Source organism: Pelobates fuscus, chromosome 2 (assembly GCF_036172605.1).
Source record: "Pelobates fuscus isolate aPelFus1 chromosome 2, aPelFus1.pri, whole genome shotgun sequence".
In the NCBI taxonomy this organism is placed as follows: domain Eukaryota; kingdom Metazoa; phylum Chordata; class Amphibia; order Anura; family Pelobatidae; genus Pelobates; species Pelobates fuscus.
Window position 1 is genome coordinate 384,425,806 of NC_086318.1, and position 22,025 is coordinate 384,447,830.

General features: G+C 39.7%; 1 protein-coding gene across 2 annotated transcripts; it reads left to right on the forward strand.

Moving 5' to 3' along the window:
* The first annotated feature begins 1,457 nt into the window (after positions 1-1,457).
* Positions 1,458-20,536, forward strand: ETAA1 (ETAA1 activator of ATR kinase). Of its 2 annotated transcripts, none has more exons than XM_063443788.1 (6): positions 1,458-1,794; positions 7,336-7,476; positions 8,244-8,320; positions 16,521-16,627; positions 16,996-18,938; positions 20,075-20,536. In XM_063443788.1, exons 1-6 carry the CDS (start codon positions 1,596-1,598, stop codon positions 20,197-20,199), a joined length of 2,592 nt encoding a protein of 863 aa, XP_063299858.1. In that variant the 5' UTR covers positions 1,458-1,595; the 3' UTR covers positions 20,200-20,536. The 2 variants fall into 2 exon arrangements, with proteins under 2 accessions (XP_063299858.1, XP_063299859.1); XM_063443789.1 differs by having other exon boundaries at positions 7,339-7,476.
* The last annotated feature ends 1,489 nt before the right edge of the window (positions 20,537-22,025 follow it).

Here is a 22,025-nt window from a genome sequence, read left to right on the forward strand (position 1 = left end):
GAGTAAATTAATTTAGATATTTTGCAGGGCTTGTAAATTAAAATGAATAAACTATAAAGAAATATTTTTTTTTTTTTTTAAATCAATATTTAACTTTTATGTTGGCCACTGGGCTGTTCTGAAAGATGTGATAGTTCTCATTTGAAGGACAATATATTACATGAATGAGTGTAAATAAAAAGTGAAAATTATGAAATTATAACAAAAGTTTAATAATTGCTTGACATTAACTCAGGGGAACTGGTAAAAAAAAACAACTCACTCACAAAGGGGCTAATACCACTCATATTTTAGGCAGCAAATTTTTACAAGTATAACTTTTATAAGATAATATAATAACCTATGTATTCCAAGCCAAATAATATGTGCTCTATAATTAAATATAATAACCTATGTATTCAAAACTATATAATATGTGCTCTATAATAATATATATTAACTTATGTATTACAAGCCATATATGTGCTCTATAATAATATATAATAACCTATGTATTCCAAGCCATATATGTGCTCTATAATAATATATAAAGACCTATGTATTCCAAGCCATACAATATGTGTTCTATAATAATATATAATAACCTATGTATTCAAAACTATATAATATGTGCTCTATAATAATATATAATAACTTGCGTATTACAAGCCATATAATATGTGTTCTATAATAATATATAATAACCTATGTATTCAAAACTATATAATATGTGCTCTATAATAATATATAATAACTTGTGTATTACAAGCCATATAATATGTGTTCTATAATATAGAATAACCTATGTATTCCAAGCCATATAATATGTGCTCTATAATAATATATAATAACTTATGTATTACAAGCCATATAATATGTGTTCTATAATAATATATAATAACCTATGTATTCCATACCATATAATATGTGTTCTATAATAATATATAATAACCAATGTATTCCATACCATATATGTTCTATAATATTATATAATAACTTATGTATTACAAGCCATATATGTGTTGTATAATAATATATAATAACCTATGTATTCCAAGCCATATCTGTTCTATAATATTATTATTATTATTATTATATTTATAGATATAGTAACCTATGTATTCCAAGCCATATAATATGTGTTCTATAATAATATATAATAACCTATGTATTCCAAGCCATATGTGTTCTATAATAATATTATTATTATGATATTTATAGATATAATAACCTATGTATTCCAAGCCATATAATATGTGTTCTATAATAATATATAATAACCTATGTATTCCTAGCCATATGATCTGTGCTCAGTAGTGCTCAGTTCAGAGTAGGCTCCTGATTGGTTCACGAGCTCAGCCTCTCCTTACTAAGGGAAACTGTCAGACTTCCCACACTTCTCAGACAGCTCTGCGCCGACGGCGTGACGTCACTCCGCCGTTCAAGCCGTCCAATGTGGGAGGACGTCTCTCGTCCAGCCAATGAGCGCGATGCTCTCTGTCAGCAAGATGGCGGCCGGGTGTGTGTGAGAAGTTACGGTTACCGGACACGCCATAGCGCTTGCTCGGTTAACGGACACGCCGGCCTAAGATGAAAGCGGGCACCGAGGAAAAACAATGAGCCGCAGGAAACCGCCCACTGACAGGTCCCGGGCGAAACCTCGGGTGGACAATGAGCGGGAGGAGGAGGCGGAGAGAGGGAGCTGCAGGGAGACCCCGAGCAAGGCCGGTGGGAAACTCAGCCGGAGCGGGAGGCCTCGAGGGGGCCAGCCAGCCACCCAAACCGGCTCTGTACCCAGACCGCAGAAAGAAGAGGGTGAGGGCCCTGTGACCCCCCAGTTACCCTATGGATGCCAATAACCAGCCTGTGTGTGTGTGTGTGTGTGTGTGTGTGTGTGTGTGTGTGTGTGTGTGTGTGAGGGGCTGGGATTACATTGCTGGCTGGGAGCCTGTACACATTGCAGATAGTACACAGGATACGTGGAAATCCGTGTTAGAAGGGAGCTTGGTCTCCAAGTTCTTGGCATGAACCTGTCATTCAGATCCCTATACTGACACAGCAGGTGTTAAAATTAACACACTGTGCTATTAACATAACAATATACATATGTTTGTCAATCACATGTGGGCCACAAAGGTTGTTAAGTGATCCATAGACCATGTTATATTGGTTTTATGCAGGATGGTAGTTAAAGAGATTTAACTCTTAAATGGCAGACAATTTAGCAGTGAGGCTGCAGGGTTTTGATCTATATTCCAAAATTGCTTCATTAATCTGAAGTTGTTTTGGTGACTAGTGTCCCTTTTAATCTATAGAAGATTTTTTGTTTTTTTTTAAATTACTACAGCACTAATGCTGTCCCTCAAAGCTGTCAATGAACCAGCTGGAATGGTCTGTATTGGCTTCTGCACAACTTGGCATGAGCTTTCTGTCTCCTCCCCAAAATAAGAGACAGACTGTGACATGCTGCTGGATTTGTTAAACTTGACTGTGTAAATGGAGAGTAGCTGCAGTATGGCCATTATAAGCTTACAGAGTAGGTTTGCTCGTTTTATGTTATGAGTGAGTATGCTTTTGGAGGAATAAACTGACTATCTCACAGGGGTTTTACAGACAACTGTTAAAAGCCCCAAACGATTTAAACTCTTTAGATTGAGCATAAGATTTTATTTGGATATTGTGCTAGCAAATGTATAAATTAGGAGAAAAACTTGTTTGAAAATAGGGTTTTCTCCCAGTTGTGGGTCATTGTTGAGGCATTGACTGGCAAGGGAGAGCAGAAAAGACCTCCCACAGCAGGTCCCTCTGCTCTCCACCCATAGCCACCACATCACACATGCACTCTGGTTGCTATGGAAACTCCGTAGCTGGTGCCTCTTGCACGAGCTAGGGAGTATAGGAACAGAGTGATGTGATGTCACTCTGATTGCAGGCAACAAGGCTGACCGATATGTTGGTCCTGTTACATTGCAATAGTGTAGTTATACTGATCAGATGGCATTTATGTCACCCTGTACATATGAAATCAGGTCACTTGTGGAGACCAGAGTATTTAAAGTGCAGTTTTCATACCTCGCATGACTTGATGTCATTTCAAAGAGCTTTAAATTACATCTGTGTAAGCATATCTCACTAATACAGGGAATATGTACAACATCACCACTGTAAAGCGAATTACAAACTTTGTTTATTTTGTTAGTGGATATAAAAACCTTTAAAGGACCACTCTAGGCACCCAGACCACTTCAGCTTAATGAAGTGGTCTGGGTGCCAGGTCCTTCTAGGGTTAACCCATTTTTTCATAAGCATAGCAGTTTCAGAGAAACTGCTATGTTTGTGAATGGGTTAAGCCTTCCCCTATTTCCTCTAGTGGCTGTCTCACTGACAGCCGCTAGAGGCGCTTGCGTGATTCTCACTGTGAAAATCACAGTGAGAGCACGCAAGCGTCCATAGGAAAGCATTATGAATGCTTTCCTATGTGACCGGCTGAATGCGCGCAGCTCTTGCCGCGCGTGCGCATTCAGCCGACGGGGAGGAGAAGAGGAGGAGAGTTCTCTGCCCACCGCTGGAAAAAGGTAAGTTTTTTTTTTTTTTTTTTTTTTTTTTTTTTTTTTCCCCTTTCCAGAGCCGGGCGGGAGGGGGACCCTGAGGGTGGGGGCACCCTCAGGACACTCTAGTACCAGGAAAACGAGTGTTTTCCTGGCACTAGAGTGGTCCTTTAAATCATGGTTATACTATCATACATTATAAATATGAAGTGTGCACAAGACAAAGTAATGTAAAAATAGAAATCTACCACTGTATGTATTGATTATATTAAAATAGTAGAAATTCGTAATCTGCATATAATTGAAAAGTACTGTATTAGAGAATTGCAGTAATGCAAAGTACTACTGTACATTGTGCTTGTCAAATTGCTTGCAATGTAAAGATTTCACAAAAAAATATAAACCGGCCCCACCCCCTGCCTGTCAGTTTATTGGCATATATCCCTATACTGACACTATTGCATGTATGCAGTTGATTCACAAGTAAAAAGCAGGTGAGCACAGATTCAGAGGTAGCAGAACCTATGTGTGATCAGATTATTTGCTGATGAATGTGAGTCTACAGGTGTGTCATGCGTTGCTTGTGCATATTGCAACAGAATGGTGTCACTCTACTGCCACACAGATTATCTGGGAATATGCCAAACCTGTCAGCTTGATTGGAGAGGTGATGTTGTGTTTCCCAAACAGGTCCATTCATATAAAAGGTGGCAGGCAAATTGACATCGGTGTAACACTCCCAAACCAGGATCACACTAGTTGCAGTGGCGCTATAGTGGATAATAAAAAGCAATGAGAAATGCAGTCACTAATTACATCTTTTTGATGGATATAATAATTGACACATTCATTTTAAAATGCTCTGCCCCTTCTCAGTTACAATTGTGGCTCTACAATATCCACTGGCAAACTGATTTCCTTACAACTTGGATGCTACCCAGATGGTGACGGTCTGCCTTTTGAATAATAGCCAGACAAACAAAGAAAATTAAAACGGTCATAGATTTCTCAAGGTTGACTTTTTCGCAAGGCAAGAGCTCTAGGCAATTGACTGACTCTTGAGTTTACCTTCACAGGGCTACACTACCAAGAAGTAACAGAATCATCTGTCTTATTGATTGGCTGGAAGGTGTGACACGTTTCATTGAGCAATGTTTTAATCTTGGTGCAGTGTCCCTTGTCCCTGAAACATAAAACATTGCAGTTTCAGATAAACTGCAATGTTTATATTGCAGGGTTAAGCCTGCCTCTAGTGATTGTCTACGAGACAGCCATTAGAAGCACTTCCTCGATTCACACAGTTTAACTACTTTGAAGTGACGTTGGATGTCCAGCATCTTCAAATCCCCCACAGGAAAGCATTGCATTAATGCTTTCCTATAGGGAAGGCCTAATGCATGCGTGGTGCTCTCCGTGCATTCTCATTACGTTTCCCTCAGCTTTTTTCCATAAGGACACATACAATATAATGACACATTAATTTATAGTAAATCATTTTGGGCTTTAATAGCTGTTATGGGGAAAAGAAATGCAATTTGGCTATCATAGGATAAAATGTAAATTTCTATTAAAAATTCTCTAGTTTAGTATATAACACATGAGACCCTAGCTTCAACAATTTTTGTCTGACAAACTTAATTGCGTTTTACTTCTGATTGGAACACGTGTTTAACCCCTTAAGGTCCAAACTTCTGGAATAAAAGGGAATCATGACATGTCACACATGCCATGTGTCCTTAAGGGGTTAATGCTTGAATCGTTTTTTTTTAGTGATCCTATATTGTGTGCAAATGGGTCTCTTTGTTTCTTTTTTTTTTTTTTTTTTACGTGCACAAACCCATTCCTCCCGGCTGATTTAGGTTTATTCACTTAACGTGGTGCAAACATTTCTGGAAAAGCACGCCTATCTTCTGCAGTTGTCTTACCTCTTGTTTGATATGACCTTAAGATCCATTCCATCATAAACCTAACAATGAGTTGTAGTAGCTATGGTGTTTTATAATTCATCTTTAGCATAATTTCCTTAGTTCTTATTGTGTTGAACTATAAGCACATTTATGTGTATATAAATATATTCTTGTATTTTGTACTAGTGTTGATCAGCAAGGGAGAGCAACATGGGCTAAGGGAAGGTATGCCATAGGAGTTACAAGGGAAGACTGAAAAGAATTGCAAATACACCCATGTTATTAACACACAATAATACTCAAATAATTAAAAATAAAATGCTGTCTGTGCACCTTTTGGGAAAGTATTATGTTTAGTAGATTAGGCCCAGAAGCAAATCTGGTTAAATAAAATAAGAATTTCAGTTCCCTTAGTTTGGCTGAAAATGTATTAATTGCTACTTTGCATCAACTTTATGCCAGATTGAATTATTGTTGAATCGACACAAGTTGTCACCCACTTGGTGGTAAATAACCAATGAGTTCATAAGCTGCCAGCAGGCACATCTTTGCACACGGTCGAATCAGAGAGGAATAAAGAAAATTATAAAACTTCACTCTCCATGGGCACCCTATAATGCAGAGGTGCCTTAGTGTAATGGCCCATCTATTACTTATAGCACATATATGTAATGTGCTGTGCTAAGCAACTTTTCACTGTGGTAATAGCCTTAAAGGACCACTATAGTGCCAGGAAAACAAACTCGTTTTCCTGGCACTATAGTGTTAATAGGCCCCCCTCCCGTCTGGCTGAAGGGGGAGGAAAGGGTTACATTCTTACCTTTCTCCAGCGTTGGGCTACCTCGGCGCTGGGGACTCTCGTCCTGCACATTCAGTCAGTCCATAGGAAAGCATTCTCAGTGCTTTCCAATGGACGCTGGCGTCTTCTCACTGTGAAAATCAGAGTGAGAAGCTCCTCTAGCGACTGTCAATGAGACAGCCACTAGAGGCTGGATTTACCCATATGTAAACATAGCAGTTTCTCTGAAACTGTTTACAGCAGGCAGGGTTAACTCTGGATGGACCTGACACCTAGACCACTTCATTAAGCTATAGTGGTCCTTTAACCCCTTAAGGACACATGACATGTGTGACACGTCATGATTCCCTTTTATTCCAGAAGCTTGGTCCTTAAGGGGTTAATAAGTGCTTCAGTCCACCCACCTTCCAAAACATTTCCAAAGAGTGACAAAAGTCACCCTTTTGAATGTAAGCCATTTCTGTTAGGGGGGAAAATTTTAGATGGCTTCATAGCCTAAATAAAACCTTTTTTTATATGTGATTTTATATATGCACTCCAGGTGTCATGCATCTATAATCAAGAGCAAAATTATTTAAAATATTTAATCTATCTGCTGTTATATGGTCCCCAAAATAGAATATAGGGCATAATAAATTTGAACATAAATCTTGAAAGAACATTCCAAGAACTATTTCAATCACAACACACTGCATTGGTTATGGTCCTAGGAGAGCCTTGGCATCCAAGCCCCCTTCCCATTTAAAAGTAGTCAAACTATATAACGCTTTTATAGACAGTGACAAGAAGCATTTCTTGTTTCTCTGGTGCCAAACAGTTTTACTTTGATTCAGGTTGGCTGCATCCTGACATCCCACACAAAATATTTTAAATGGGAAAATAAGAAAGCGGAAGGTCTTCCTTATGTTGGTGTCAGAAGTGAATTGTTGCCGTGGAGAAAATAGGACCTTTCTAGAATTCCATTACCAAGCTGATATTTTGCTTGTTATAATAAACTATTGTTTTATAAGGTGTTTTTTTTTTATACATTTTTTTTTTCATATGTAGTGTTTTTAAGTAGAAATATCAATACACTGACTGTTTCCTTTCTCAAACTTCCCAGTAGAATTATGCATAAACAAGAAAACTCCAAAACGATTATCAAAAAGCAAATCATGGTCTACTTTCAATTCTCCTTCAAATGATGCAGAACAGCAGCATGAAATATTTTGGGATTCTCAATCTCCAACGTCCTTTAAATTAGGTAACTTTTTTTGGAGAGGGTGGGGGATGAAAGTTTCACTATGCATTTATGTGTTTCACAGTAGTTAGTTTGTCAAATAGGTTAAAAGATGTATGCACAGGTCTGCATTATTATTATTTTTTTTAATCACTAGCAATTTTCATGTTTTCTGGAAATATAAGACACAGCCTTCCCTTCCATTATATTAATCCATGTTGCTCTTTGTGGACGGCTTAAAGATAAATGTATTTTGCCTTGCAGCCTATTGATGATGACAAGGTTATAGTTTTGAGCTGTTTTAATAGTGGGTTGGAGTTACAAGTTCAAGGAAACACTACATTTTGTAGATGTCTAATTCCAATGTTGCTAATTGTTTCTTATCGCTAATATATATATGAAACAAGTTTACTGCTGCTTCTGACAAACGTTGTATAGTGATTGATTTCTGCAAAAAATTGGGATTTAAAATTGATGTGCTTAATTTTGTACTCAATTTTAAAAGGGCTTAATGTGAATGTTTTACAGCATTAGGCGTTTTATACCAAAAACAGGGCAATAAATTTGGTACTGCCTTGTTTGTCTTATGGGACTGTCACTCCAGCAGAAAAAGTATGTGTTAATAGGACTAATGCATGTGTAATAAATGCTATTGTTCAAACATGACTAGCAATAAGCCTTAATGAACACAGGTTTACTGCTCTGTATTTAAAAAAAAAAAAAAAAAAAAAAAATGTCTAAAATTTGTATTGTGATAAGTACTATTTACCATTTTTTTCTTTATTTTCTAGAAAATGGAAGACGCAGGCAACCAGCCCCCAAATGTGCTGTCGACATTTCAGACATTGTTAATAGAATTGCTCCTCAGGTAACTTACTATCAATTTTGTTTTTTTTAGACTGTCAGATTATTTATACAGTGACTGTATAGTTTGATTCATGGCACAGCAACAGGTAGATGGAGCCACAGCATCAGATTTACTTGAAAAACTGTGTACCCTGTATGTGAAAATGCTATGCTTGCGAAAAACCCCAGAGGTCCACTCGTTTGGTGTTAATAAAAACTTACTTTTCAATGAAATATGGTTTGGTAATTTATTTGTTGCTTTCTGTAATGCACTTTTGGAATCCTAGGTGACAGACACAACAGTGTCTTTTTGTGTAGAGAATTGTCTGGCATGCAGTAGCTTATTTTAATAAAGTATCCTTTGCCAGGAAAAAAATATGTAAAAATAGAAAACAGCTGACACATAGCATGATAAAGTAAAGACCAATGTCTGTGAAATTATTGAGATATGATTGTATGTATCATAGTACAGGGTTGAACAAGTGTTTGCTGCGGTTTGATTCTTATTTTTAGAAACTAAGACGATAGGTGAATTGTAACATTTTATAATAAGCAAAAAGTTAAGTTTCCATTCTTTTGATCTCACATTCCGAGTAGTAGCATCTGTTCTTTGGTTTCTCTGATTTTTTTTTTTTTTTAATTTTTTTTTTTATTCTTTATTTTTGTTGTGCAGTTGGTTACAAGTTATCAACGGACGCCACAACAGCGTATTTCAAGGTTCATATCAGTTAGACAGTGGCATAAGTCACACAATTTTATAATTTCTAGGCATATCGATTAAACATCCTAAAGTGATAGCGTAAGCTTAACTAGAATACAATGAAATAAAATAGAAAACCATGAAATAAAATAAGTTAGTAGTTGCTCGTCAGTGCTAGATTTGCTATGCTAGCGTAGTTATAATGTTTGAACCTGTTTTGCAGTTTAGCAGTAGCTGATTAAAATATGGTGCACATGGTAGTCGTGCTGTGAGTGTATAGGCTAGGAGGTCTATAGGTTAGATAGCGGTTAGCAGTACTAAGATTTGCCTACATTACAGAGTCACATCGTTAGTCTCTCTAGACATGTTAATGCTCTGCTGCAGAGTGTTTAAGCTCTGGGAACAAGTTTCAACTCAAATAACTTTGCAATGACAGGTTAGTGCTGGTATGAGCATGCTTGGGCGCATAGTCTGTGTGGGACAAGCCTTAGATTACTGAGACTGGGTATTTGGCTGTCGGGAGAGCAGTGCGTGCTAAAAATACCCATGTGAGGCAGTGTGAAGGGCACTTCATCTGATACCCAGCGCTGGCAGGTCTTGGGCTTTGTCACAACCATTCTTCCCATTGTAGCCCCCGGGCTTGCGGTCTCCGTTTCGGAGGTCGGTTCCGGCAGTGCTCCGTGGAGTGTGCAGCCGCATAGTCATTTGTGTTACAGGGAAGTCCAGCGGCATGGTTGAGAGAGGAGTAGAGACTGTGTGGAGTAGTCGGAGGAGGTTTGGGGAATGCTGTCTGAGTCTCTTGACTTTTAGGGTCCCAGGCTTTGGCTCAAGCTGTGGTTGTGACTGTATGTGGAGTCCTCTGAGTGGTTTCCGTGGTGTCGCTTTGTCGCCGTGTGAGGCATGATGCTTGGTCCGCTGCTTTGGTAGGATTTTCCCCGTTTTCGGAGCTGGGCGCTTGGGAGGTGGTCTCCTCACCAAACGGTGGGTATTCGCTGGTTGAGGGGCGGGACAGCCCGTCTGCCACAGTGGTGATGCGGGTGGGTAGAATTTGCGTTGTAGTTGCAGCCAGAATTTTTTAAAGTGCCTGTCCAGCCGGGTGAGTGTCTCTTGAGTGTGGGAGCCATGCTTCTTCCGCCATGTTGACAGGGCCGTTTTGTTGCAGGCCTGTGCTTGCGGTTTGTCCCCTTAGTCGCGTGTGAGTTAGCGCTCCCGGTGGAAACCGGGATGTAGCGTCTGACCCAGCAGGCTTGTATGTGTCTTGTGGTGCTGCGCCATATGCTTCCGCCATTTGAGGCCCCACCGCCCGCCTTGCTTGGAATGGTGGCGGGCATAGTCGGAGGGTGCCGGGCGTAGGGTTCCACTGTTGGCGGGGACCGGGTTGTCCCCCACCGGTCCATAGGGGGGGGGAGGGAGTGTTCCATGCTCACAGGTGGCTGTGTGCGACTTGCGGGAAGGCGGCCGCCTTTCTCCGCTGCCTCCCGCGGTAAGCCCCATGTTGCCGTTGCGGTGTCCGGTATCACTCGGTTCGGGCCGGTCTTCCCAGTCCGATGGGCCCCCTTGCAGGAGGTTAGTGGCATTGTGGCTCGTTTTGACCGCCGTTTTTGTGCCTGTTATGCCAGAGCTAAATTGCTATACTGCTGTATTGGGGTACTAGGGTAGTGGGTGGAACCTTTACTAGGAACTGCAGAAGTGTTTTATTGGCTTATATCTCGACTACACTGCTAGCAAAGATACTATTGCCACCTCACTTCTTTATCTCCATTATACACCCCCAACCCCTTGTAAGACTCTGCCTTGTTGCTAAGTACTATACCTTATAGGGACATATATATTTGTCCTACTTTATTGAGGTTACTTTATTTTTAAATTTATTCTGTAACTCCTCTTACTCACCGCGAACCAACTGATTAATGAGACATTGTTGCACATATTAGCAACAATCTATACCTATTTCAGTTCATCAATCAAAGAGCATTTTGGTGTGCTGCACACACTATGTAGATAGCAGGAAACTAGATGGTTCCTTTATACTGTATATATTTTTTCACTGTTTATACACTTTTTGTCACTATATTTCTTCGTTTATTTCATTCTATTCTCCTCAAGAGGAACTAATAAAATTGGAATTTATTAAAATTTCATATATTTCACCTATGTTCTATACTGGCAATTGGTTGCCTTAGGCTTAGACTAATGAACAGCTCTTTTCTGGGTATAGGGACTGTTAACTGGGAGGACCTCTCTGTAATCCCGTTTTCCAGTCTCTTCATTTTCTATATTATATCCCTTGGGTTATGCCCTTATACCCTGCAACCTTACCAACTCCAGTGAAGGATTCTCTTTTCTAACACTGGAAGTTGTCTCTTTTCTTTCAGTCATTTTGCTTTGTTTTTAGTTATTTTTAAGAGGAACGTTATAAAGAAGCAGCACATCTGCATTGAACATATAAATTATTCATTCATAGTAAACATTGGCTAGCGTAATGCTTCTGTCCCTCAGGAAAATATTTACGGGGATATTTGTTTGGCATCATTATTTGTATTTTGTAATGCACATGACAAACAGTCTTCTAACATACCTGCACATTCAGTGTTTAAAAGCAGAATTTAACAGGTTTGGTATTGAAAACTACTTTTCTGTAGAAAATCTGTGTTCTGTGGTGCACAAGTAAAGGATTATATTTTGAAGAGGCTTTGAATAAATTGTATGATATACACTTGTGGTTTATGCGCACTAAACTTTGACTTTAAATGTGAATTGAGAAATTCAGTCAAAAATAGCCAAACTGACAATATCCGAATTGGGAGATATAGATGTTGCCATTCAGATTTAAGTTAACTATAATGCGGAGTTTAGTGAATAAATCGATGTTGTGTTGTATCCACTATTCTCTGCTTCTTCTGTTTTTACCATTTATTCCATTCACTTTATATTTGTGTAATGCAATGTAATTTATGATCCTGTAAGTGCTCATATGTATAACACATTTTATATGTTGGCAGAAAGATAGAGAGATGTATGTATGTATGTATGTATGTATGTCAGGGACAAAAGCCGTATACATGAGCAAGTCGGTTGTGGTGTGCCGAAACCGACGTATCGGGTAGGCCTGTATTAGTAATATGTATAAGGGGAGAGGTGGGAGGGATGAACCAGACTGCATCAGCACTGTGGTGTAGGGGGGCCTGAGTTTAAATAGCCGGGTAACCTGGGACAAAAGCCATATACATGATAAGTTAGATATATGAGCAAGTCGGTTGTGGTGTGCCAAAACCGACGTATCGGGTAGGCCTGTAATAAGAGGGCAAAAAGTTGAATAAGATACCTTGTTACACATCTTTACGTTGCAAGATTCGTAAAGGCTTGTCCTACTCGACGCTAGCTCTGGTTGTGGTATGTATCTAGTAATATACTGTGGATTTACAGCGTCCTAATGTTTATGGTGTGATCAGGGACATTTGTCTGGAAGCAGCTGATACTGCCCTGATTCTGGAGGAATGCCTCGAAAAGGCATTGGGGTTGAGTCCCCGTCTAGAAAGAGGGTTCTGAGGTACATTATGAATTTAGCTGTAGTGAGTGGTTTTCCCTGCAGTTAAATAGGGGCATATTGAGATTTGGTCCAGTGAGTAATAACTTTGTCCGCAGGATAGTCCTTATGTCCCTACGTATTACATATGGTAAGAGGATGTGAACTGTTTGGTACTAGGATAGGCACTTAAGATATGGTGGTGTATTCCAGCCAAGTAAGTTTTGTAGTGTTAAAAGAGATTTTTTAAATTGTGTGGGCAAAAAGGAGAGGAGTGTCACAATGATGACTAGTGAACGAATATCGGTATTATGGTAATCGGTGGTAAACTTGTTGTAAAGGTGATCTCTATTGTATAATCAGAGAGGGCAGCTCAATCCAGAAATCTGCCAAATGTCATGAGGCGAGTTAGTGCAGGATTAAGCCATGGAATGTGGGTATAGCCAGCTGCTTTATTGTCAGAGAAGCACTTAACAGGTTCCCCTATCCACTCATACCTCCCCAGTAGTGATGTCCCGAACAGTTCGCCGGGAACCGTCATGGAGGTGGGAGGGTCTGCTGCTGATTGGCTGGAATGTGTCTGCTGACTGTGAGGTACAGGGTCAAAGTTTACTCAATGATGACGAATAGGGGGCGGACCGAACATCGCACGTGTTCGTGACCTCAAACACGCTATGTTCGCCGGCGAACTGTTCGGGACATCACTACTCCCCAGGCCTTGAAGGTGGCCACTATGGGGTAGATTGCAAAGAAATGTTGACGAGGAATGGAAAGTTTTTTTTTTGTTTTGTTTTTTTTTCCTCTCTTACCAAGAGTTTCAACTGGACAGGCATCTCAGAACCAAAAGTCATTAAATTCGCTGTGAAATCAGTGTGTGCGAACACATTGGTCCATGTAAATGAGAAATGGCGGGAATAACCTGGTCTCCTATTCCAGTGTGGTATGAACCTGAGCCAGATGTGTAGGTCTGCTTACAACTAGTGCCAGAATGCAACTGTCAGTGGGAAGAAGACTCAGCGGTGGGGAAATAAAGTGGAACCCATAGTGAGGAAAAGTACCATCGTCTTGTGAATACTAACCAGAGCGGAGTGAGGGCGTTCTATCACGGGGAAGTTATCTAAGATAACGGGTGACTGCAGGACATTCGCTAATATTGAGTGTTAGCAAATAAGACAAACAGCTTGGGGTTACTCTTTGCTCTAAAAGTTACACGTGTGGGAAAGTCATGACAATCCCTCCATAAAATGCCACAAACATGCCCTCGGGATGGCTGAATAGGTAGAAGCTTGGAGGCATAGGGAAATGTCTGTCTTGTCCACCCAAGCTCCGGTCAACCACGTTGGCATAGTGCTGGGAGAATTCCTTAGAGGAAATCAATAAGTTGAGGCTAGGGGTGGGTAATTAATATGGTTGTCAAATACCTTCTTAAGCAACGTGATTGTGTTGCGGGATCTATTAATGCGGACTGAAGGTTCTGACACTCGTGAATACCGGACAGGAGTGTGACCAGACCTGTGTGGAACTGGTGTGTGGAAACCTTGATGTAGAAGTCGACTGAGTGACGGAATGGGTGTGCTTAGAGGTAAAACTCCAGGTTGTCAATGCAAACCTTCTCTATGGCGAGGAGAAGTAGAGCCACTTACGTCACGAAAATCTGAATGCTAGGATGAATTCTGGGATAGTGAGTTTGATCGAGTCTGGGATTCTGGTGTATAGAACGACGTACAGATCATTGTAGTAGTAAGACTTGTACTCTAAGACATCGTGGGAGGCAATCAGTAAGGAGACTAAAATTAACCTTTCCAGAGGTCTTTGCGTATGGTCAGGGACACACAGCACGAGGGAGTAATAATGTAAACTGATGTGCTAGGGGCGGGATTTGAAAGATAACATAACCATGAGAGGGATTTGGGAGTCCTGTGGCTGGGATGTGCGTCAGTGCCTGTGGAGATTCCAGTCTCTGTAGTCCATCGTTGATGTTATGTATGGAGGCAAGTAGAGTGGATATCAACTGTTTGACTTCATGTGATTTGGCCTTGTGGGCAGGGGCCACTGAAAGGTGTGGCAAGAACGTTGGCCTCTCGGGGACTGTAAAAAGAGTCAATATAAGAGGCCATGGTGGGTGAGGCCCTAACTCGTAACCTGGAGAGGTTGATGTGAGGCTTTGGCTATGTGTTAGGCCGAGGGGCGTATACCTCCATATGCGGATAAAGATGGGTGTTGGCCTCACGGAATTGATAACGATGAGGCTAGTTACTGGCATAGCTGGGAACCAGGCCGTCAGTTGACATACCGGATCCGTGAATGGGACGGGTGATGGGTAGTAGCGAGGTGGCTAAACATACCTTGCTTGGGGTAGAATGTGGTTTCATTGCCAGAGGAATGATATTGGAGAACCTAAAGGGAAATGATGGTGGGAGGCAAGTTGGAACTAGAAATGGGCTTGACTTACTGTGAACGAAATACGCCTGTATAATTGGGGTGGTTGTTCTTGAGGCTGGCCTATGAATTGGTAACCTGAGAACATAGTTGTTAGAATCCTGGCCCTACGATGGTGGGTACAAGATTCATAGGACATAAATCAAATATCCCTATAAGTGAGTAGGGTGAGGATCCTAGGCCACTACCAGAGACCATGGGAAGTGTTTAACCAATACTATGACAATAATGGGGGATAGGCAGTCATGAGTGACTGCTAATTCGTCCTGTGACTTCTGTAGCTAAAATACATATAGGGGGATATGGAATACCAAGCTATGAGGGCACTTTTGAGCTATCCCGGTAGGACTTAGAATATTTAATTATGGTCGTGCCAGCATGGGAAGGGGGGTGTATTTGTGGTGAATTAAGGATCCTCGGGCGTGGGCCTGTGTTACCGCCTGGTGGACGAACTGCATGCCAGCGTTGGCTGATGTAACATAGAACAGTTAGAGTGGAGTTGCTGTAGGTTTGGTGATATTATGCCTTAATAGCAAGGGTCGGTTAGGATGATTAACTTGCTTGAGTAGAATATAGCAGCGATGAGTAAATAACCTTTTGCACAATACGTGATTATTTTGACGTCGAGTCAAGGGGAACATATGATGGTATGGTAAAGCCTGGTACACTAGGGTTTGTCCCAGGCAACATGATGATACATATACTGAACATAGGAGTGTGGCGTGTTACAAAAAGGTTTAGCGAATAGGTGGTCGTCCGCCAAGTAAGTAATATACCTATCATGGGAGCAAGTATACAGATTGGCCATAACACATGGTAACAAATGTGAACGTGATGACTGCCTCAAAACAGTACCAAGTCCATGAGTGATAAAATAAGACATATGCGATATATGATGGTAATGCAATATGCGTAGTGAAAATTGCGGCTGGAAAGTACCCAGACTTGGTGGACACGGAGGTTTGGTCCAGGAAAAGGCCCGGGAAGCCGGTAAGGGGTCTCATAGTACCGGCGGGAATTAATGGCCAGTTCTGGAGAGGAGGTGAGTAGTCTCTGACTGCGTGTGGCTGGAACAGCGTGATTGGAGTTGTTTGAGCAGGGAGAACTTGGTCCGATCGGCGTGGGAGTCTCTGACTGCATGTGGCTGGAACAGCGTGATGGGAGTTGTTGGAGCAGGGAGAACTTGGTCCGATCGGCGTGGGAGTCTCTGACCGCATGTGACTGGAACAGCAGGGTGGGAGTTGTTGGAGCAGGGAAAAACTTGGTCTGATCGGCGTGGGAGCCACAGTAGGCCCAGATCAGCTTGTTTGGAGTTTTAGGCAGTCTGTGTTAATGATCTTTTGAACCGGAAGTAGAAATGAACCAGGCAGCATCAGCCCTGTGGTGTAGAGGGGAGGAGTTTAGCCGGGTAACCCTGAAGAGCCGATACCAACAGCAGTAAAAGCTACAATTCTATTAAAATATGAGGCTTTATTCCTCTACATCTAGTTTATTCTAGATTTTGTGAAAATGTTTCTTTTTTCAGAACTGAGCTTCTTATTTTGTGTTTATTTGAAGAATGAGAAACCATCTAATCCTAATGCAGCATACCTAAAGATGTGGATTGGAGAAGATGCCATTCCGTCTACTCCTGTAGTGGCCAGAGCTAGAAATAAACTGACTAGGCAAGTATTGTTTTCTACATTTAGATTACTCTGCAATTCAATTTTTTTGGGACATTTTATTTCAGTGCCATTTTTTCTTTTTCTACACCATTATCACTCAGCATTGAACTAAACCTCATATAGACTGATTTTCCCTTATCTTGTGTTTTTTTGATACACACTGATAACCAACATTGCCATTCCTGTGGAAAACATATTTACCTGAGGCACTGCTGATCCTAGAATAGCTTCATCAAAGTTTATTTTCTTTAAGAATACCTTAAATGTTTGGGTGGTGGGGATGTTTGAGGTGTGTTTTTTTTTTTTTGTTTGTTTTTTTCTTTTTTGTTTCTTAAATAACTTTTTTTTTTTTTTCTGTTTTTATTAAGGTCTAAAATCATACATACCGAGGATGAGCTCATGCAGCTAGCTAAACAATTTGACAGAAATTTGGTTGAAACTGTTCATCAAGACCAAAATTATCACATTGGACAATCCAATAATAAAATTAGCGACTTAGAAATTGCCCAGAACAGTGAGCTTGAGACAGGTCTGGACAACATTCCTGAAGAAGACATAGCACATGATTTAAAATCTGTTAGCCAGAGCTTGGTTGTCTGTCTATCCCCACGCAGGGACAGTCAAACATCTGTGGATCAAATGGCTGAGGCAGACCTTAATGCACTCTTTGATTCTTCTACACAGAAGTACAGTGGACAATTGAGCCAGGGTTTATCTGACATATCTACTAGCAGCTTCACTGGCCTAAATACAGAGGCCAGTATAGTTAAAAATCTCCCTAAGGATCAAGGCAAACTTTGTGAAAAACCTACATGTTCAAAAGAAACTATATTAAATAAATTAAATTCAAACATGTTTCAGACTCCTGTAAAGAATGCCAACTATCAGCAAAAATATTCCTCTAGACCCAAAGAAACTGTGGAACATTTAAACCAAGATGACTTTGAAGATGACTGGGGGGCAGATTTTCTTGAAGATGACTCTTTTGTTATGCAAATTACTCAAAATCCTAGTTTGATTGCTACCCCTAAGCAAAACCCATCATCTGGGAAACCATGCCATTCTAATAAAGATTCTCTTAATGCACAAATCTCTGACGGTATTAAATGTGTGAACACTAAATCAACTTCCAATAAACTGAATAATTTTAAGTTTGTTCCTCGAAATTTAAATGAACACAGAAAGGATTCAGAAATCATCTGTACAAACATGCCTGAAAAAGCAAATATGTTGCACAAAACTGATAATAGTAACGAAAGGTGCACTACAAATTCAACTTCCCGTACAGTTACAAGAATACCCTTAAAATCTCAAATAAATTCAGAGCTATCCGTTGCTAACATTAGCAATATTACTCCTACGGTTGAATCCGGCCTCACCTTTAGAAATAAGACTTATAAGAATAATACAAATTCAGCTGGTTTTAATTTACAGCCATCTAGTTCTCAACAAAAAAATAGGCCTCCAGCAAACAATGCTCCCCAAGCACTGGTACCAAAACCTCCAAATACAACTACTAAAAGTTTTGATCAAGTTGATGAGTGGGAAGATCCCAAATTCTCAGATGAAATACTTGATATGTTTTGTGAATCAGATAGTCTTTGGGAGACAAATGAAGAGGATGATGATGATGACTTACTGTATCAAGTATGTGATGATGTTGAAAGATTAACTCAAGCTCAAGTAGAAAATAATGATGATAAACATCATAGTGTTTTAAGCTTGAACAGTAGCACAAACCCAAGAGAGAATAAAACCGATCAAGGGCAGTTAAATAATCGAAGCAGTGGTGGAATCAATAGTACTTCTTCCAGTGCAAACAGTGGCAGTGTTACAAATAAATGTAATGCAAGTGCTGTGACTTCTAACAGATCATCAAATATTTTAACTACTTCCCTCTCTGGATCCACGACATTTGGAAGTTTGGAAAAGGCTAAAAACTCCTTAAAAAGGGATAACCAAGTTTCTGCAATGTTACGTAGATCAACCTCTGTACCTACTGGAGGGCAAAGTGATTACCTTAAAGTAATCTCTAAGGAACAGGTTTTACAAACTACAGTAAGGTCACAGAGCGTGATGAATTCATTGGCTCCTGCTAAGTTCACTTTTACACGTATCAAGCCTTCACAGGCTTCTGTTGTATGTTCAAACAATTCAGAAACTCAAGTGAACACTGCTAAAGACACTAATCTTTGTGGTTTAGGTAAAAATACAACACAAAGTAGCAACTTTTCACAATCCAGTATTGCCTCGCATCATCAGCCCTCTTTGAAAAGACATCTCTCAGAGTCTTTGTTCCAGTCCTCAAAAGGTATGTGTAAGAAAACACTTTTCTAGTTAGCTTATCTTACGGTAAACCCATATTTCACTGTTATGCTTTTGATTTGGTTGATTGAAGATGAACAGTTTGATTCCTCTGGAAATGTCTTTAATGGGCTATCCTTCTTTTTGGTGTATTTGTTATTTCTCTCTGAAGGCAAGCTCTTTTTTTTTTTTTTTTTTTTTTTTTTAAATGATTGCTGTATTATGCAGTACACAGCAACAGATTGTTAAAATCTATATATTACTATTTACTATTTATTCCACTGGCTTGATTTACATATGTAGGAAATAAGTGGATGGAATAAGGAAGACAATAGGGAGAGGCATGCGTAAAAGGGCAGTGGAATTAGTAGGGCTTTGGTATGAAATGGAATAAAACGTGGAGTGGAAAGTGTTTTTTTTTTTTTGTCTTAGTTTTTTTTTTATTAAAAATGGGAGAATGAATGAAAAGAGTAGATGTAGTGAGGAATTACATATTACATAATATGAAGGAAACCAGGAGTGGGAGGTGAGATTTGGAGAAGTGAGAGAATGGTGTAGATAGGGGAAAGACCATGACCGTTTGACTACTGAAAAGACAAATTACATTTGGAGGGCAAGATTAAGTAAGGAGGAAAGAGATGCATGTGACAGAATGACCACAACAGATTAGAGAGAAAGGGATGGAACGAGAGAGAGCACTTTAGATACAACAGGGTTTGAGAACTAAGTTTGGTTATTAAAATAAATGTGCATAAGATGTTTGAGAGATTATGAGAGTAGGACCTGTGGGGAGGTTGGGGTACAACGGTTAGTGGGACAGATTGGTTGAAGCAATGTGCATTTGAATTGGAGAAAGAAACGAGTCTGATTTGGCAACTCGGTAGCTAAATTAAACTAGAAAAATACTTTGGATAACAATTATAGTTTATAAATGTATGTGTTGGGCCTCGCACCACCAACATTTTGGTCAAATAAATAAAATCTGGACTTCTGCATCACTCAATTAATTAAAGTGTTTCTTTTCTATACATTATTTTCTGAAATAAAAATGTAAATATAGAAGACATTTGTGATTGTTTTTCTCAGAATTGGTGAAGAAGAAAAAAATTACTGGTCCGGTTTAATTATTTATTTTTTTTCCAGTGTTTGTTTCCGAAGATAGAAATAAGAAATGTTCAATGGAAGAAATTGAGCGGAAGAAGCAAGAAGCCTTGGCTCGAAGACAGATGAAGGCACGTGGTGTTTCTTATGATGCTACACAAACGTAGTTGTGAAATACTGCTCTTTATTGTAGTTTCTCTGTGAGAAATTATGTAACAAAATGAGAGCTTTTTTTTTTTTTTTAAATATAGTTTGTTATATATGTATGTGTTTACAATTGTAAACAATAGTTTTGTACTATATGTATTATAAGAATAATCCTGTATGTTCAGGAGTAACAATGACAATTGTAATGTATCTTGTCAAAAACATGCACCACATCCAGTCAGTTTATTTTCATTGTACATAAAAATTGCACCCCTTTCATGTTAAGACCTTTCACTGTCATAAATTGTTTGAGTCCTATCAGCCTATTCATTTTTCTTAATAAATAGTTCTAATTAATCTCTTGCCTAACACATTGTATGGGTCTGCTACATTTTAAAGCCACTCTACCACCTTTAGGAGTCTTTGCATATTTATTAAAGACCCCACATCTGACCTCTGCAATGATGTTGCAGTGGCGGGTAGTTATACTTGCCTGAAGCGGTCCCATGCTGACACCGCCATATTCTTTTTCAGCTCCATGCGCTTCATCTGCTAGGAGCTGCGTCAGTACTATCCTTTTTTAAAGGAAATTCTAATGCAGTCGATGTGGGTGTTTCATAAAGATTATATCTTCAATTTATTGTCTGACAGCCACTTTAAAAACACTATATATTCATTAATTCAACTGAAAAATTGCATCATAAACCTCAAGGACATAAAAAATTTTTTTTTAATGTTTTAGGTTTTTATGGTATATAACACAAGCGAAAACATGGACTGCAAGGAGAGGACACCCAGGGAAGCATATAGTAAGGATATCACTACCTATATGTACTTCTGTGTGCAGCAAGGTTGTACATAAATGATGCTCAATCAGTGCGGTTGATTGAGCATCATTTATGTACAACCTTGCTGCACACAGAAGTACATATAGGTAGTGATATCCTTACTATATGCTTCCCTGGGTGTCCTCTCCTTGCAGTCCATGTTTCGTTGTTCAAATCACTCAGTGCTGTCAGTGGCGGAGTTGTGTACATAACTTTTGATAAGTCTCTTTGTGGGGTGAGGGACGTGGCTAAAGAGGGCAGCCTTATAGTGCAGCATTCTGCAAAAAACATTTATTGTATGCCAAAACTAAAAATGTAAGCATGCAAAAAAAAATACAGCATATTGATGAGGCCATGAAATCTAAGGTTCTTCTAATAGCAGACTTTTAATAGAACATAATAGCTCACATTTTGGTCACGCAATGTGACATTTGTCAAGTCCTGCACTTTAGTCTATAACTCTGACGATCAGGATATGCATGCCAACATTGACTCTGTACTCTTCTGTTTCGGTGCATATTCCTTTAAAAATAGGGCATTACCCAAGAGCTGACATCCAGCCATTGAAGCTCTTTGATACAACGTGCTCATGCTTTCATTTAAGTGAATGACCATGTCGTGTTAAACATTTCGATAGACTGGTTATTTGCAAAGGAGGACACTGACAGATTAGGGTTTTTCCCCCTGTGTATGATTAATGGAACAATACCAGCATCATTATCACTGATGCCCTCCTAGAGTAATTTGTCAAACTGTCTTAGAATGGTTACACAAGTTACTTGTGTCCTGCTCGGCAACCATGACTGCAGCTGCTGCACCTGATTCTCCTTGCAGCAAAATATGGTTAGCTAAGCTAAGTTGTGCAGTAAAGGGCAATGCTCACTGCCAGAGAGCATCAGTGGAGCACTAGTAATAAATGAGTGTGGTGCTGGATTTGACTTGCTTGAAAACTGGATGCAGCCCTGGTGACCTGGGTCCCAGATAAGTTGTCATACTGTTCTGTAAGGATTTGGCAAATT

What these genes read in the sequence shown, in the direction of transcription:
- ETAA1 (XM_063443788.1), top strand. Translation starts at nt 1,596, where the DNA reads ATGAGCCGCAGGAAACCGCCCACTGACAGGTCCCGGGCGAAACCTCGG. An exon ending in CAGACCGCAGAAAGAAGAGG is followed by an intron (nt 1,795 to 7,335) that starts GTGAGGGCCCTG and finishes CAAACTTCCCAG; the next exon opens with TAGAATTATGCATAAACAAG. An exon ending in TTAATAGAATTGCTCCTCAG is followed by an intron (nt 8,321 to 16,520) that starts GTAACTTACTAT and finishes GTTTATTTGAAG; the next exon opens with AATGAGAAACCATCTAATCC.